Raw genomic sequence first — 17,544 nt, forward strand, 5'->3', positions numbered from 1 at the left:
CTGCCGGCCTTTGTTTTTCTGCTTTTACCCGGTAAGCTGAGTCTGTTTCAGTGGTGGTGGGAACACATTCAGTGTGGCTCCACACACGGGTGGAGGAAGGTAAAAGACTGTCAGTGAAACAAAGCCTGCAAAAAGAACTGCAATTCCCCAAATGTCCACTAGAGGCTCCAGCAGTGAGTCCCTGTGTTAAAGGTTCACATGAAGCAAACATGTTGACAGTTTTTGGTGTCTGGATGTTTTGAGATCAATTTAAATTTTTAGTAAAGCTCAAATTTAGGGGCGTGGCCTATTTGAATGACAGGTGGCTGTATCTGAACGTCTGAGTCGTGCATGTCTTTGTGTTGTTTTAATAATCTGACCAATCATACGGCTGCTGTGCTGTTTACAGAAGTCTGAGCTCCAGATGTGCTGAGTGAACTTTGGGGTTTGGTGTGGTTGTTATGGAGCACTGATGAGCGTGTGTCTGTGCGCCTCGTGCTCCGTGCAGTAAGCTCGCCTTAGCTGATAACTTGGTTCTACTTCTCGTTCAGCTGTGGTCATTTTAAAAACAGATGCGTCTCCTGTACGATGTGTGAGCGCGTCCTCCTCGTCACACACGCAATTAAAGCTAAAATAACGAGACAGAAGCCAAGAGTACAGAAAAACTGGATGTCTGGTAATAATCGTGTTTTATTCATATCAAAAGATTGAAGTACAATAAAATATTCTCATCTGATATTTGACAGGAAGACCAAAGAAAGAAATCACCCCAAGCCTCCCTGCTGCTCCACCCAGGAATGATCATATTAATCTTACATTACTTACAATACAAAAATACTGTACACAGCGCTGGTTTAAAAATCAGTGAGCAGCTCGCTCTGCGCCCGCCTCTGCACGCGCACACCCGTCCTGTGTTTTCAGCCTGAATCAAAGGTTTGCGTATAAATACGAAAAATGTCCCACACCACCGTAGTCATGTGACAGCTGCAATTATTCCATTAAAACAATAAATACCCGAAACAAAACGACCAAAATATACAGAGAAAAATTCATTTCTCATCCCTGACAGCTTTGTTTGATCCTCTGATTACCCACAACCCCCTTCAGCGAGCGACTGAGGCGTGCCTGTTTAGAAAGAAGAAATAAGGAAGTGAAACTGTGCTTTATGGATTAGTATTTAATAGTTTTATCTGTCGTAGGTCGACGTTGAGCTGCAGTTCAGAGCTGGATTTTTAAACGATGTCAGATCAACAAATGTTTGCGCTTCAGGACGAATCGAAACTCGGAGGGAAAAACAAACTTCAGTCCTTTAGTTCAGAGGATGGCGTTTTTACAGGCGCTTACAATAAAAAAAAAAATCACTGCATTAATATCATAAAGTCAGTCTGATCATCGTTAGTTCTGTTAAATCAGATTCAGCATGAACTCGCTGTTATATCAACAACTTAAGAAAAGACTGGCCTGTTTTAGACTCGGATCAAAGCTGTAATCAGTGCATCTACGAACACTTTACAGCAAATACAAAAGGTCGTCGCAGGTTTGAGCTGCTCGCGAATTAAGGCTTTAACTGAAACCATCTCTGTGCTCGTTTCCTAAACGTGTCTTAGGAAGATGACCTTAAAAACTTTTATTATTTCATTTCTGCCTCAAACATTTGCTACGAGAAACTGGCTTTTCGAACTCGCTCAGCTTGAATAATTGTAAAAACTTTGAATGTGGAAAATGCAACAATGTGAACGTGAACTCGTCTGCACTCAGCGCGGCCTCTTCAGTCAGCTGACGCATGAGTGTCTGCGAGGTTTACCCCAGATAAACGAATGCTGGTGGGCACGTTCGCCGGTGCCCGTCGGCATCGTGTTTGTTGAGGGAAAGAGGGAAAAAACATGAACTGGAATGACCTCAGTGCAGGTGAAAGTGTGCGGTGACCTCTGACCTCTGTTAGTGGTAAATCTCGCAGACGTTGGCATGACCGCAGAAATAAAACAATGTGTGAAAGTGAAACTAATGCTGGTATTTTAAATCGGCCCTCTAACGACCACCAGGGGGCGACTTTCTGTGGCCTCACTAAACGCTGCTCGATGAGTCGCTGTTTAAGCCTCGCTCGTGATTATAATGAGACTGTCTGTCTTTTATATACAGTTTAAGGAAAAGAAAAAGTCAGCTGACTGCAGTACTGCTGCTGATTGGCCAAAGAGTCTCCCGAATGCGCGCTAATCTGGAGTTTGGTCTTCCCAACCTGGACGAGCATCAGACATCCAGAAAAATTCAAATGATTTTAATTAAACAGCTTTTCAAACGTTTGAATGTCAGATTACAAAAACTGAGTCAAGAGGAGATGAACTTATAAATGTGAACAGTCAGAGCTTAAATGCCAGAGTTCAGTTCCTCCCTGAAGCAGGAAGCAGACTGCTTTTCTGTATTCAGGTGTGAGTTTAAGCTCCGCCCTCCAGCAAACGTCACCTTCAGTCTTTGTGCACCAAACTACCTGAGTGTCGAGAGTTCACGGTGAAGGAGGAGGAGCAGAGGAGGAGCTGCGAGCTCCGCCTGCTGATGTGCTTTTTCCTGCTTTTGGAAACTTGGAATGAAGAGACGTCGTTAGAGGAAGTTCAAGTGTCGTCACCATAAAATTAAAAAAATAAATAGACTGAGAATTCTAAAAGAATAAAGACGAAAACCAAAGAAAAGGCTGCTCTGATGGAGAAAACCAAATTACTCAATCATTCTGTTTCCATAGTGATGCTGGAGGCGGCGCCCAGCTCTGCGGCATCCTCGTCGTCTTTGCAGGAAGCAGTGTCACTGGACGTCTGGCTGGAGGAGGTGGGGCCTGTGTTGGGGGCGGGCAGTGTGGGTTTTCTGATCTTGTCCTGTCGCTGGTAGAACAAAACGTAGGCAGCGTTGGTCTGTGGGAGGAGAGACGCAGACAAACATTACGTTGGTGTGATTCAAATAAAGACAACGCGCTGCTGCTTCCAACGATCATTAGTCAGGTGACAAGATCAGAGTGAAATCCGACTGAACAGGTGTGTGCGTGGGGGCGGGGGTACTGACCACAATCTGGTCCTCTGTGGCGTAGGTCACTTTACTGTCGTCAAAGTAATACCACTGACCGTTGTCCTTGTTCTTCGCATAGGTGGTGTCTGCAGAAACACGTGATGGTTAAAGTCATGTAGTCATGCGACAAACAAATCGCTGACCACAACATGAACGACAAACTTACAATGTCCATCTCTGAGTCCTCCGTAGTGATTGGACACGGCGATGAGGTCATAGCGGCTCGGAGGCTCCTCACTGGAGAGAGTCTTCCTCAGGAGGAAGCCGGAAAAGTCGAGGTCTCTGTAACATGAACATGTCAGCTTTCAGTGTGCGACTCCTCCATCAGTGTGTGTGCGTGCGTGCGTGCGTGCGTGCGTGCGTGCGTGCGTGCGTGCGTGCGTGCGTGTGCGCGTACCTGAGGGGGAACTCCACAATGCTGTCAAGCTTCTCTCTGGTGAACTTGGTGTAGGAGAACCTCTTGAGGTGGATGATGAGAACCTCTGGCAGAGACCAGAGATCCAGCTTCTTTGTGGACAGCTGGTGCTTCTTACACACCGGACAGTACCTGAAGCGCACACACGGAGCAGATGTGAGTATCTGCAGTAAAGCTGTGCAGTGTAAAGGTTTTTAATACAATACAAATTGTATTTGTCACATACGCAGTACAACATATACTGAACATGTAGTGAAATGCTTGTGTCCCAACTGCGGACAGGCTGCAGATGTAGCCGCGACATTCAGGGGTTGTTGTTTTTTTTAAGCACGGGGCGTCTAGCCAGGACCCTTTTTCGATACCGGATGGGAATCAAACTTGCGACTCCTGAGTGTTATTTTGCTGCTTTGAATGACAGGTTTTCATCATTCAGTCAAAGAAGCAAAACAACAGCAAACAAAGAATATCTCATCATGCCGGGGACGCCGCTGCTGGGTTAATCAAGCAGGAGGCAGGAGGACGCCGGAGTAATCGGGGAGAACCCCGACTGGATTCAAGCTCAGGACCTGCTGTGAGGCAGCCTTGCTACCCGCTGCACCACCATGCTGCCCAGCATCTCAGTTCATCAGATTTTACATGTTGATGAATGTAAAACCTTGAAGCATGCCCACACTCTTTTTGTTGACTGGACTGAAAGTGTGATCTGACTCCAGGGCTACCACTAGAGGGCACTGGGCGAGGTCGATCACCCAGCACCACAGCAGCTTAAATTAACACCACTGAAATGAAAACGTGGACGGCATCTGCTTTTCAAACTCGGGACAGAAGCTCCACCCTGGATCTGGACGTTACAGACGCAGATGTTTCGTGCTGGTCTTTACCTGAAACAGGTGAAACCTTCAGAGTATTTAGTCTTTTAATCGAGCTTGTCCCCCAGTTTACTTCTCACTGGTTTCTGTGTGGTCAGCTCTCCTCAGACTCTCACTACTGTGTCTGTGTGTGTTACCATGGGTTCTCCTCCTCCAGCGTCTCCACAGTGGTGAACAGCTCGATGCACTGCTGCAGCTGAACAGTCATGTGCTGCTGAGGGACCTCCATGCTGGCATGCTTCACGTACTTCTACACAGGAGGAGGAAAGACAGATTTTAATGTCAGAGGTGCAAGAAGACAAATGAGTGTCAAACGTCTGTCATTCAGGTTTCATCGCAGTCAGAGTCCTTCTGTTTGCACCTGTGTGTTAAATTACGTCCTCAAACCACTCAGCCTGTTAAGATGTTACAGGGATGCTGTTCTTGTACCTTGGATGTTTAGAGCCTCTGTTTAAACCACTGACCAGACACCAGATAATTCAGATCAGTCTCTAAATGAACCAACAGATAAGGTCATGTTGTTTTTGTGACCCACTCAGTGCCACTTGTATTTGAACACATGACCCTCAGTTATTCAGAACACGCCCTGTGAATGTGTTACATACAGGCTGTGCTTTATCGAGGGTTAAATGTTGGCGCTGACCTCAGCCTCGTTCTCGTTGTAGAATCTCTTCTTCATGTCGGGCTCCCAGTCGATGGCCACGTAGGGCTGAGCTGCAGAGACAAAGGAAGCGTGAGCTACGCTGATACGCTGACGACAGGATGTGACATCGTCTGATAACATGGTTATTCTGCTTTCCTGCTGCACTGATCCATGTTAAGCATGGTTCAAGTTTCCAGTAACTACCAATAATCCCCATTAGCCGAAAGCTGTGCTCCGCCCATCTGCTGTTCAAACCTACTGTTTAGCAGAGGCAGCCAATCAGAAGAAAGCTTACTTGAAGGTTGAACTGAGGGGCAGCAAATGGCTCCACTCAGATGTTTTCATTTTATTCTGATTCATTCTCATCTGAGGCTCTTTCATCATCATCATCATCATCATCATCGCACTGATGAGTGACATCAGTGTGATGTCACAGAGGTTGTGTTTGTGCGTTCACACTCACAGCTGAAGGACACGGCGCTTCCTCCCTCTCCCATCCCCCTCTCGGTCGTCCCGTTGGAGTTGACCGCCTGGATGCTGAACAGACGCTTCCTCCTGACGTGACACGCCCTCCTCTTAGCCGGATGCTCATTGGCTGGCGGGCTGGGAGAGCAAGCCTCCTCCTGCTTGTCTTCTTCATTTTCTTCCTCGGTTGGCTCATGAGGCTGCTCCGCTGGAGGTTTTGAGCTGCGGTCGGCTCCTGCGGGACCGCTCGACTGCTCGCCGGGGTCCATGTCATCGGCGCTGTTGGCGTCTCCGCTGCAGCCGGGCTCCGTCTGGCTCTGGGAGCCGTTACTGTTCTCACCGGGGTCTCCGTGGTCCGGTAAAAGCTGAATGTGGTTCTCCTCAGCCTGTGGCTCTGTTGTGTTGCCGTCTGATTTCCTGTTGGGGGTCGCGTCACCGCAGGAGTAATCTGTCTGGGACGGGCCAGCAGGCTCCACTTCCTCCTGCTCGTCATCTGAGAAAACAACACAAAAGCAGCAGCTGCAGAGCTCACTCAGCCCAGATAAAACGTGTGAAAAGCGCACGAACGCGTTGTGTCGTTGTGTCGTTGTGTCGTTGTGTCAGCGTTTTTTATATTTCCTCGAGGAAAAGTTAAAAAAACACTGCAGGAGCCAAACAAATACGTGTATGACAACATGAAACGAAAGGCAGCATCAGACCTCAGAACCAGAAAGTAAAGATTTATACCATCACTGATGCCGTTGGTCTGAGTCTTGTACAGCTCCTCTTCATCATCTTCCTCCTCTTCCTCCAACTCCTCAGACGGATCAGGCAGTCGCACGTAGCGCCTGCACACACAGCGACACCGCCCAGCAAAACTCAGTATATTCAAAAACTGTGTGTGTGTGCGTGCGTGTGTGTGTGCGTTCTGCTCACGCCAGTCTCTGCAGGAACAGGTTGTAGAGCGCCTCCTGGCTGCAGCTGCTGCGCGGCACGTTGAGCAGCAGCGGGTGTCCGAATAGCGACGTGCCGTACGAGCCGCCGCCCGAGCCGTAGTCTCTGTAGTGCGAGCGCTCTCTCAGGTAGAGCGCCAGCAGCACCTGCTCCTCAGGCTGCTCCTCCAGCACGCTCAGCTCGTACCTGAACACGGGTTCAGCAGGTGAGTCACAGAAAGGCTTTTGTGTTTGGTCATTAGAGGACTGATTTTTTTTCCTTACACAAAGATGTCGTCTCGGTCGAGAATGGCGCTCAGACTTTCGCCCATGTTGTAGATCTTGTAGAAACGATGATTGAAGACATCAGCGACCACCATCTGGAACACAAAGTTAGGGGGAGGAGCTTTAAGGGACAGTCTGCTTCATACAGGATGAAATGAGGCCCAGTGTAAGATAAAGAAGGATTATTTTGAACTGAGTCGTGCCAAGCTGCCCTGACAGAGTTCACACGTTACAAACTGAAGCCAGAAACATACAAAGGCTGGATTAATGTGCAGCCAGTGAAACCACTTTTGATCTGCACGTGATCACAATCTTCAGTTTAGGTTAAAAGTGTGTTTAACCGAACCGAAACCTTCTGAACACACACTGACCTGAGTGGGCGGCACGCTGGTCATCTCTGACAGAGCTGAGCAGAGGTCGGACACTTTTCCTGCTTTAGGAACCACAACACGATGCTGCAGACACACACGCACGCACACACACGCATGCACACACACACACACGCACACACACGCGCGCACACACACACACACACACGCACACGCACACACACGCGCGCACACGCGCACACACACGCACGCACACGCACGCACATCACAGAAGTTAGAATTTTCCTGGATAAGAGGAGAACCAAAGACCAGAAACATTTATTCAGTGTAACTGCAGAGACGTACACGACCACGGTCAGTGATGAGCGGTTACCTGGACAGGTTTGGCGTACGGGTCCAGGGAGACGAAGAACACCTCCATGACACGCTCCTTGCTGACAGGAAGCGGGACGCTCAGGTAGCAGAATGGGTCAAAGGTCACAGAAACCTTGTGGCACTCTGGACAGACCAGCGTGGACTTGAAGAGGCCGTGAAAAGTGTCGACGATCACAGAGTCGTTCCGCCGAAGGTGGTTACGCCACGCCTCCTCCGCCACTTCCTGTCAGATTAAACAGGAGCTGAATTGATCACAGCTAAAACCAACGAAGACGCTTTCAAACATAGAAAATGACTGAAAGGTGAAATTTAAAGACAGGAAGTGAAATGAAGCCCATCACACGCCTTTGCTCTGGCACCGCTCACCTGGTCCTGACGCCCATCGGCGTCCCGCAGCTCGATGTACTCTTTGTTTTTGACTCTGTTCAGGTCTTCGTGCAGCCCGTCCAGCAGGAAGGACAGCAGCTCCTGACTGTCGTGCTGCTGGTAGCCGAGAAACTGAGAAGCAAAGTGGCCCACCTTCGTCTGCACACAAACAGGAAGCAGGGAAACGTACCACTTCAGTCAGACCGAAGCTTCTGCCACACAGACTGAGATTACTCCCTGCCCCCCAGTCTCTCACCTACGCCCAACACCACTGCATGTAAATTTACTACAATTTACTTAAGTAAATAAAAAGAAGTAAATTCAAGAAGTATTTCTACGTTTGTAGCTTTCTGCTCTTCCTTCAGTACATTTGGGATGTTAATGTTTCATTTTTCAGAAACATCAGCCTACTAATATGTGCACACGTCCTTTAGTATATATTTAGATATTTATGTGCTCTGTAAAACACTGAGAGTAGCAGAGAAGTTTTGGGACATGAAAATAAAGCATTTGACTTTCACTTCACTGAACTTATGCATTTACTTTTTGAGTTTTTCTGTTTTGCATTGATAGTTTAGTTTATTTGGGATTTCATGACATTTCCTTCAATTGGGAACAAAATAGAGACAAAAGTTTTCTACTAAATCTCTGATTTCACATTTCCTCCTGTTGCTTGTCCTGCTGTAATAGGTGGGATAATAAAGTCTGTGTTTATATCTGTTTTAGTTTCCTGTGTAAATGTAATCACACTTAAAAATGTTCATTTAAAATGTTTTCAGGTCAGTTTGTGTCATTTCTGTCGTGCCGAGTCACAAACTCCGGCTCTTCTGGACGACGCGTCGCAGCCTCAGCTTTAGGGTACGTCAGTGTGTTTGTTTGGCTCGACGGGTGAAACACACCCGAGTGTAACGGGACACCTGTCAGGGTAACGTGCGGCTACCTTGAAGACGCGCGGCACCACAGAGTAATGCCTCCCTGACCACATCTGCTTGATGACGTCGGCGTAGGCCTCGGCGATCTCTCCCTTCATTCCCAGAGGGTTGGTGAAGTTCAGCTCATCCACATAGGAGTTCTGCAGGAAGTACTCCGTCAGGGGCGGGGTGTTACTCAGACACTGCAGAGAGACGAGGACACGAGGAGTTACTACACATCTGTTAGTGATGGGCAGCCAATCAGAACAGAGTTAGCTTAAGGGGGGAGGAGCTGAAACAGTTGCTTAAGCCCGAGGATAAACTGAGGAGTTCGAGGGCCAGAGGAAAACCGTTTGAACCGCGAGTTCTGCAAAGATCCTTTAGTCCGGGGATAAAACTACACAGAGATGGACGACTGTTTGCTTTTATTATTTTACACAAGAACGTTGCTGCTGCCGCCTGGTCAGAGCACGCTGCAGTGATGTCATCTGATTAAAACGTTAAAAAAGTGTTCTCGTGCATGAAGTGATGTTTTCAGTGAATATTAAACCGAAGCTCAGCTCCAAGTGAAATCCAAGGAGCAACACTGACACCACACAGGTGTTAATTATGCACCGAGCAGGTTTCATGACTCGCTGCGAAACAAACTGCTAAAATCCAGTTAGAGAACTTCAACGATGCACAAATGTCCTCGAGTTCTGATGAACCAGGGATTTCCTTCACAAAGCTCGCCGTCAGAGCAACATAATTACAGAGCGAGAGGGATCAGACACAGGGAGGAAGACGCTGCAGCATTTCACCTCTGCCAGGAAATGCAGAAAACCTTTATGTGTCTATTTTACAAAACAACCAAAACATACAGTCTGTGCCATATTTAGACAGTTACACATGTCTGGACGAACCCTGCGCTTTATTCTGAGGTTCACACCCTGCACATGTTCAACAGTACCTGAACACTCAGCTGCCAAATGCATCATTTCAGTGTCGAGCAGCTCACACGTGTCGGCGTTCAAGCTGCAGTCAGAGTGACGAGTGAAAGAGAAGCAAACGTCTCTCACTGAAGGCGCCAAAATGAAAACAAGCTTCAGTCTAACAAAAAAGTCTAATCTGGTTCTCTAGTCGAGCGGGACCGTAGCACAAACGACAAACCACAAGTTGGAAGAAGAAGAAAAGCGTCTAATGTCCAATTACAAACTAAACTAGTTCAAATCATTCTATTTATACAGCGTCAAATCACAACAACAGTCGCCTCATTGCACTGTACGGTCGACCCTACAATAACACATACAGAGAAAAACCCAACAGTCATATGACCCCCTATGAGCACTTTGGCGACAGTGGGAAGAAAAACTCCCTTTGAACAGGAAGAAACCTGCAGCCTCTGCCACGACCAACAAGTCACTGCATACTTAATAAAAACAGAACACGTCGGGACGCCGTGTAAAATCACAAAAACACATATTTGGTTACAGCAGAAGATGAAAACAAAAGGTTTGTGAATCACAGCGTCCTGTTTTCATTCATGTTCGACGCAGCAACATCGTCAGCGCTGGGTTTGCATTCATACAAATGGTGCTGATGGTCTGGACTGCACTTCCTGACTGGCACTCGCAAGTATCAGGTATTTGTGTCAGTGGTCCCGGCTGGAGTCCAACCCAGGCCCCGCCCTGATGGACGTCACCTGCTCAGCCATGTGACATCTCTCTCTGTCACATGATCCATGTGTCTGGTGTAGCAACCAAAGTAAAAAAGATCAGTTTAAACCTGTAACGCTGAGTTCATGAAGCAGGTGTTGCCCAGGTTGGTGAGGCCACAGACGCCCGGCTGCCCTCTGTACGAGTCCTGCTCCTCCACAGAGTTCCTCCTGCAATCGAGAACAGAGTCAGCCGCAGACTCGCACACGGGAGCATTTACAACACCTGAGCAGCGTTACGGTGACAGAAACGCCTTTTTGCTCTTGAACAGGAAACCAAAACAAAGGGTCAGCTGACCAAATATGTGGGAAAGTCAGCTGAAACATGCTCGGACCAGCTGAATTCATTAAAGCGCACAGCTGTCCTAACATTTCATCATTCAGATCAACAGTCGAGTCAATGAAGGAAGCATTTTAACACTTTTTGTGACATCTAGTGTGTGAGAGAGCGACAGACAAACATCACGATGGTGATGGTATCACGCAACTTCTCCAAACAGGAAGAGGTGAAATCAAAGATGAGGAAATGACAAATAAAAAAAGGAACAAGAAAAAAATTCCTGCAAAAAAACTCAAAGTAAGCAGGTGAAGAAAAGCAGAGACGACGGAACGTGGAGAACGATGACAGCGACGAGAGAGGCGAGTGCGCTTACATGATCTGAGGCCTGGAGCTCGGCCAGGTGCCGTCTGCATTCCTCGTCTCCATGATCACCGTCTGACACACACACACACACACACACACACACACACACACACACGTTCCAGCTTATCTCTGAGGTGGACAGCTTGTTATTTTAGAGTGGTGCTATGAGGAGAATTATTCCACACATGCAGCGACGTTAAGACTGTAGCGTCATGCTCACCATCCCCGAGCTCAAGCAGGCGTCCAGCACGCTCATGTGCACGTTCCTAAGACGCTCGCAGCTGCTGTCCGAACTCTTCATCCACAGGCGGCACTCTGAGCCCGGAGGTACCGAGAAGGCCTGACACATCGCCCTCTGGATCGAGTCTACACACACACACACACACACACACACACACACACACACACACACGAAGCACCGTGTTTGAAACAGCTGTTCGCGAACCCTCAGGGGAACATATTCTGCCCCTGACATCAGCTTCCTGTTAACATAAAGACGAACACGTGTTAGCACGACGCTCGTGATGAACCGCCCCCTTCCTGCTCGTGAAACAGAGAGACCACAGCACTGAAACTGATGCGAGAACTCTGCAACGCCGCGGAAGTTAAACTTCCTTTAATTAATGCTGCGACCCAACAAACTGCAGCGCAGCGTGACTTTGTATGTGGTGACGGAGGAATCTGTCCTCAGGTGAAGTTTCATGAGTGAATGTCATCAGGTTTAGTCTTTAAATCTTTCTGAGTTATTCGTTTGTAGAGAGACGACCTTTCACAGGCTTCAGTTTTCCTCAGTAATAAGTAACTAAGCAGTGACCTCTTTATCACTGTATATATGTATTTATCACACAGCTTCACAGCTGCTGCTGTCAAATTTGCTCTAAAACTGAATCTGATTCATAAAAAGAAAATGAGCTCACATGTAAAGCAGGTCCCGCCTTCTCCTTACCTAAACAGGTAACCTCTGAATGAACTGACAGCAGCTCCCCTTCACAGCTAGTTGGTTGAGAACAGGTTGGGTAGCCTGAGCTTTATCGGCTCATTGTTACCAGGCGGTTATTCACTCGTTTCCAAACTCTGTCTGCCGCCTTTGTTTGTGTTTCTGTTGCGTCACGCGGTGTGAAGCCGCTCCTGTGCATGTAATCTGCCACATGCAGTCACCTGGATGACATGGATGCACCGGCAGCTGGCAGGTTTGGACGAGTGTGGTTTAGAAAGTCTGGGAAAGTAACTAAACTACGAAGCATTTTTGTCTTTAAGGAGAGAAAAGGCCGATTAAACGTGAACCTCTCCTCTCGTTAGCATTAACCTCGCCGACACACAAAGCTACAGACGGACTCACGTATGCTGTCGGTTCGGCTGAACTTTGTGGTGACGGCGTTCTCCATGTTGCTGTGGAGGCAGAGGAAGATCTCGATGGGGTAAACCTCCACCTTCAGAGTGCTGGGCAGGTCCACCACCTGACACACACACACACACACACACACACACACACACACACACACACACACACACACACACACACACACACACACACAGTTGTCACTACACTAACCTGTCTGAGCCATAACCATTACTAATATTGCTTCCTACCCTTTGATCCAACATTAAACCAATGCTTCACACAAGCGAATGATTTACTTTGCTGGGACTTTCCTCCTGTCACCAGTTGAGGGTCGGCTCACCACAGCGTGGCTGCCAGCAGACTCATTATGGTAAAAGTTCACGGCTCTGCCCATAAAGCTCTCTGCTCGCTGCTGTTCCTCGCCTCCTCGTGCAGCTCTGGCTGCTGCTGCTGCTTCTCATCAGAAACACGAGTCTTCATCGTGAAGTTTTATTTCAGTCAACAGACAAATTTGCCAAATCTGTCACGTAGCGAACAAAGACGGTGATGGCGTGCAGACAAATGTTTGCCTAAGGACGGATCGGGACCATCATGATTTAAAATATCTGAATTTACGTGGAAGTTACATGAAAACGATGCGCAAACTTCACCAGGAAAAGAGAGCATGTCACGAGTCTGTTATCCCGGCCGCTTAATAAAAAAGTCAACGTTTTCATTCGCACTCTTGTTTCTGTATCATTTCATTTTATTCCACCCGTCATATCAGTGACAAGCTCATACTAGTTTTGCTTAAAAGACTCGTCCTTTCTCACGAGATTACAGGAAAACTCGTTGACAGTCGGAGGACGAGAAACAGAGAGAGTGACGATCACAGTGACGTTAATGCCCTGCTGCTCCGCCCTCGGGGGTCAGCACTGATCCTCAGTCTGACGGCGGCGCTCAGATGTGAGAAAGAGATGCAAAACAGGGATTCCAGGAAGTGATGTAAACACAGCAGCCAGACTACAAGCAGCGCAGAGCTGTGCGAGGAGACGCCTTGAAGACGAGAGCAGCCAGATTTACATCAGGGGAGGTTTTTCATTGTTATGTGTTTCAAACCTCACCAACAAAAACTCTCCGCTCTCATTCTGGACTCAGGGTACCGCGCGGCGCGTGGTGACGTTACCTTGCGTTCTAGCGGCGGCTGATCGTCCACCATGCCGTACCAAGACAGCAGCTTGTGCCACGCCTCTGCCGGCACCAGCACAAAGTCCTCGTCCTCCACCAGACGATCCTTCAGGTGGTACGAGTCCAGATCTGAAAGCAGGACACGACACTTCGCTCAAGGAAACAAATCATTTTGTGTCTCGCTGAAGCAAACGAAGTGTAACTGACCCTCGAACAGCTCCGCGTTGTCGATCTGACCCGGGAAAGACGTCGAGTTCTGATCTCCAGTCTCCACAAACTCCTTCCATTGGTCAAACCAGCGGCGATCTACCACATACCTACAACACACACACACACACACATTATTACACTGCTCTTTGAGGACACATTCATAAAACACTGCTGCCTCCATCATAAGCTTTACCGCTAACGAATCAGCCGAACACGAATGAATCGACGTCTTACCTGAGATTACTGCCAGGAATGGGAGTAAGAATTACTTAAATAATCAGTTAATACCTGATAAACAAAACAAAGAAACAAAGTGGCTGCTGATCATTTGTTTTCTTCAACCAAAATGTGGAAACCCCCAAAATATCCTGATGAAGGCACCAAAACCTTTGAATGAGTCGTTATTTTCATTATTTTTGCCTAAAAATGAAGTGACAGGATGATGTGTCAGAGACATTATTTCTCTGTCACGGTTTTATTTTAGTGGATTTTCTTTTTAAGAACAGTCCAAACAAAAGCAGCAGGCTGGGAAATCACACTAATGTGAAATCAAGAACAGATTACATAAATCACCGTAAACAGTTCACATTGGTGTGACATCGCTGCTCCTGAGACGCCAGAAGCAGCAAATATCGGATGTTTTGCTAAAATAAATTCATGGTGATCTTAACGTTTGGCATTTCTTCTGCTTTCTTTGTGGCCAGAAGCAAAAGCCGGAGCTTAACGTAGTCATCACTTCATGATCCCACATTTCTAACCTGTTTTCATCAAACCAGAGACTTTCTGTCATATTTGAAGCTGCAGCAGAGACACGACCTGCTCCAAAATTAGATGTGAAACCAAAGCTGCTAAAACCAAAGCAGCAGAGCAGGAAGCGTCACAGTGGCAGGCGTTAATAAATCTGATGGTTTGGATTGGAATGAAAATCCATCGCAGCATCAGTCCTCAGAGGTTAGACTGCAGCGCTCGGGCTCTGTGCTGTTCTGCTTTTAAGGACTCATTATTCTTTTATTCCTGTTTGACAGAAAACCGCTTTGCCTGCCGACGCTTCATAAAAAATGTAGCTGGCACTTTCTTGTATGGATAAATAATTTTCCATCTGTGGCTGATCTCCTGCAGGAGTAAATGTGAGCAGAAGCATCAAACTGTCAGCCTGGATGGCCTCACTGTAAACCTGTGAGCAGCCGCTGGCCTGCTTTGTGATTTATTTGAATATTGAACAGAAAGTAAATCCCGGTGACGTCTGACTCTGCAGCGCCACAAACCTGCAGAGTCACGGTGCTTCTGCTTCTCAGACCCTGAAGTCGGGTTTTTTCAAGTGTGAAGGGATGAGGGGCGTGTTCTAACCAGCGTCTGGATTTTATTGTTTATTTCCTGTCGCATGTCTGATGCAGCCGTTGTCAATCAGCATTTCAGTTAATCAGCAGCTCGCTGCACCCGTAAACACACCGAGTTTCCCTTTAAAGGTACTTTCTGTGATCGCAGCAGAATTCTCACTGACCGTCATCGTCTTTTAAATGTTTTAATAAAACAATATTTCACTGAAAGCTTTTTACAAATGAAATAACTCGAAATAAAAACGTGTTTTCAAAGACTTGCCGAGTTTAATAAAGGCTGCACTCACACAGCGCTGAATCCTTCAGTGTCTGCTGAAGTTTGAAATAACTCTGAAGAGTTATCCATCCATCCAGAAAAGGTGAAAAATAAAAACGCTGTAATAACATTTAACGCTGCTTTTACTCTCTGCTCAGCTAAGTTCACTTGGCTGAAACAAGACGTTTTCATGGTGTGGACTTTGCACGCTTCTCCTGTTTGTGCAGTCAAATCTAATCTCACCGAGCAAACAAGGAAAAAACAAACTGTCGTGGATGTGTGATGATAGCCTACCCAAGTTCTTTTTGATGCCTAAAACGTAGAAATAAAGCTACTTCCAGCTGCTCCTCGTGGGCACCAGAGGGAATTGTGTTTCCTGCTGTGTGCACAAACGGTCTGAACCACTACACTGTGGAGTCGGCCCCTAACAAGGGATCGTCACAGCAGATCATCTGCCTCCTGCCCACCCCATCCCACCTCTGAGCATCCTCCTCTGTCACACCAGCCATCTGTATGTCCTGCTTCACTACATCTATCAATCTTCTCTGAGGTCTTCCCCTTTTCCTCCTGCCTGGAAGCTCTGTCTTCACCATCCTTTGTCCAGTATATCAACTATCCCTCCTCTGCACGTGTCCAAACCATCGCAACCATGCCTCTCTAACTTTGAGCTTGTGTACTCATTTCCACTCCCGCCCATCCTGCTCACTCCTTGTGAAGATCTGAGCACCTTAAGCTCAGCCACCTGTCTTTCAAATCACAATGTCTTCTGTGAACATCACAGTCCACAAAGACTCCTGCCTCGTGTCCTCACCTCACCTGGGTGTTAAAGCTAATTCACTGGAACTTTCTTTCCTTTTAAAAGGGCAAAATATTAACTGTGAGTAAGTGGACAGAGATCGGTATATATGAGACCAGACAGATGAAAACTCAGAGTCCACAAACAGGTTAATAAATTATAGATTGTCACTATTTGACGAACGAATTAGACTATTTTGAAAAGCCGGTCTGATGAAGAGCTGACTGATCAGCTGATTTACAAATATCATTCCTGCTGATAATGTTTCAATCATATTTTTCTATTTCACTTTCAGTCGTGACAGAGTGTTAAATCTTTCCTTCTTCACTGGAAAATGAAACTGAAAATATTTACTGGCGGCCCTGCTCTGCATTCCAACACCTAAATGAGCAGGAGGTCGCCCAGAGGAGAATAAACTGGGACTGAAACCGGCTCGGCTTCGGTGATAAATAAAAACACGATCCGGGGGATACGAGGCGACCCTGAACGCCTCACCGGAGACAGCTGGTCGACAGGCTAACGTTAACAGCGCATGCTAGGTCAGAGCAACGTCTGCCTGCTTAGCATAAGCTAACACGGCTAACACGTAGCATTGAGCCGTTAAACCGTCCCAGAAAAACTCCAGCAGCCACACCAAAGCTGCTCCACCCCACAGTTAAAGCGGTTAATCACCGTTTAGCAGCGTTACCCGTGTGGAGATAATCGTTAGCCCTGTCACCGTATTTATCTGTGTGTGTGTGTGTGTGTGTGTATGTGTGGAGCGGAGAGGCGGTCGGACTCTCACCAGCTCTCCCCAGCGCGGAGCTCGCACTCCCGTAGAAGAGACTCGATCTCACGTCGCTGGGTCTCCAGGCCCGGGGACTCCGCGGCGGAGCAGCGGCTGTTGGCCGTCATGACGCCGATCAATCACTCATAAATGTCAGAGGTGTCGGAAATGTTAAAGAGAGCCAGGAAATGAGAAGCAGAAGTCCGCCGCCGCATTGATCTGCCGATAAACGGGGAAGCTCGCAGCCCTCTGTTTGCGGAAGTAGGAAACGGCTCAGACCCGGACGATGACGAATTCCGGCAGGAGACGCGCGAACTACCCCGGAGTCACCAGCAGGGGAAGCAAAACACCAAAACTAATATATTAAATTAAAATAAAATATTAAATAAAACAAACAGACTACGTTTAGATAAGTAAGAAAAGATTAAAAAAAAAAAAGAAAAATATATATTTTTTATAAAAATTTATATGGAGAGAATCATAAACAAATAGCAGCAAACGTAAATAATTCATTTAAATAAATTTATTTTTTTTAGTTAATAAAACTAAAATTGAACACAGCAAAAAATTAAGAAAATTATTTCAATGAGAAGATCGATTTAATTTGTCCCGTTCTGTGTTGTATCTTGGCTGTGAGCGGCAGTTCTCTGGGATAAAATGTGTTGTTGAGGCCAGAGGTCAGAGCCAGTGTTGGGACTAACGCGTTATTAAGTAACGCGTTACAGTAACTACGTT

The 17,544-nt window shown here is 47.1% G+C and overlaps 1 protein-coding gene across 2 annotated transcripts; it reads right to left on the minus strand.

The window, feature by feature from the left end:
* Nucleotides 1–634: 634 nt before the first annotated feature.
* On the minus strand, nt 635–17,154 carry usp11 (ubiquitin specific peptidase 11). Of its 2 annotated transcripts, none has more exons than XM_026153512.1 (21): nt 16,828–17,154; nt 13,652–13,761; nt 13,443–13,573; nt 12,275–12,392; nt 11,156–11,301; nt 10,946–11,007; nt 10,364–10,463; nt 8,629–8,802; nt 7,689–7,847; nt 7,321–7,545; nt 6,990–7,073; nt 6,619–6,713; nt 6,338–6,541; nt 6,149–6,249; nt 5,421–5,915; nt 4,958–5,028; nt 4,452–4,564; nt 3,428–3,577; nt 3,197–3,312; nt 3,028–3,116; nt 635–2,879 (listed from the first exon to the last, which is right to left on the minus strand). In XM_026153512.1, exons 1-21 carry the CDS (start codon nt 16,935–16,937, stop codon nt 2,697–2,699), a joined length of 3,036 nt encoding a protein of 1,011 aa, XP_026009297.1. In that variant the 5' UTR covers nt 16,938–17,154; the 3' UTR covers nt 635–2,696. The 2 variants fall into 2 exon arrangements, with proteins under 2 accessions (XP_026009297.1, XP_026009296.1); XM_026153511.1 differs by lacking the exon at nt 16,828–17,154 and adding an exon at nt 15,279–15,683.
* Nucleotides 17,155–17,544: the final 390 nt, after the last annotated feature.

This window comes from Astatotilapia calliptera, chromosome 20, assembly GCF_900246225.1.
Source record: "Astatotilapia calliptera chromosome 20, fAstCal1.2, whole genome shotgun sequence".
NCBI lineage: Eukaryota > Metazoa > Chordata > Actinopteri > Cichliformes > Cichlidae > Astatotilapia > Astatotilapia calliptera.

Excerpts from the sequence above, each read along its gene's own strand:
- usp11 (XM_026153511.1), bottom strand. The coding sequence starts at position 15,439 with ATGAAAACGTCTTGTTTCAGCCAAGTGAACTTAGCTGAGCAGAGAGTA. Across the intron at positions 7,546-7,688 it reads CCGATGGGCGTCAGGACCAG|GAAGTGGCGGAGGAGGCGTG; the intron begins GTGAGCGGTGCC and ends TTAATCTGACAG. Across the intron at positions 7,074-7,320 it reads CGTACGCCAAACCTGTCCAG|CATCGTGTTGTGGTTCCTAA; the intron begins GTAACCGCTCAT and ends GTGTGTCTGCAG.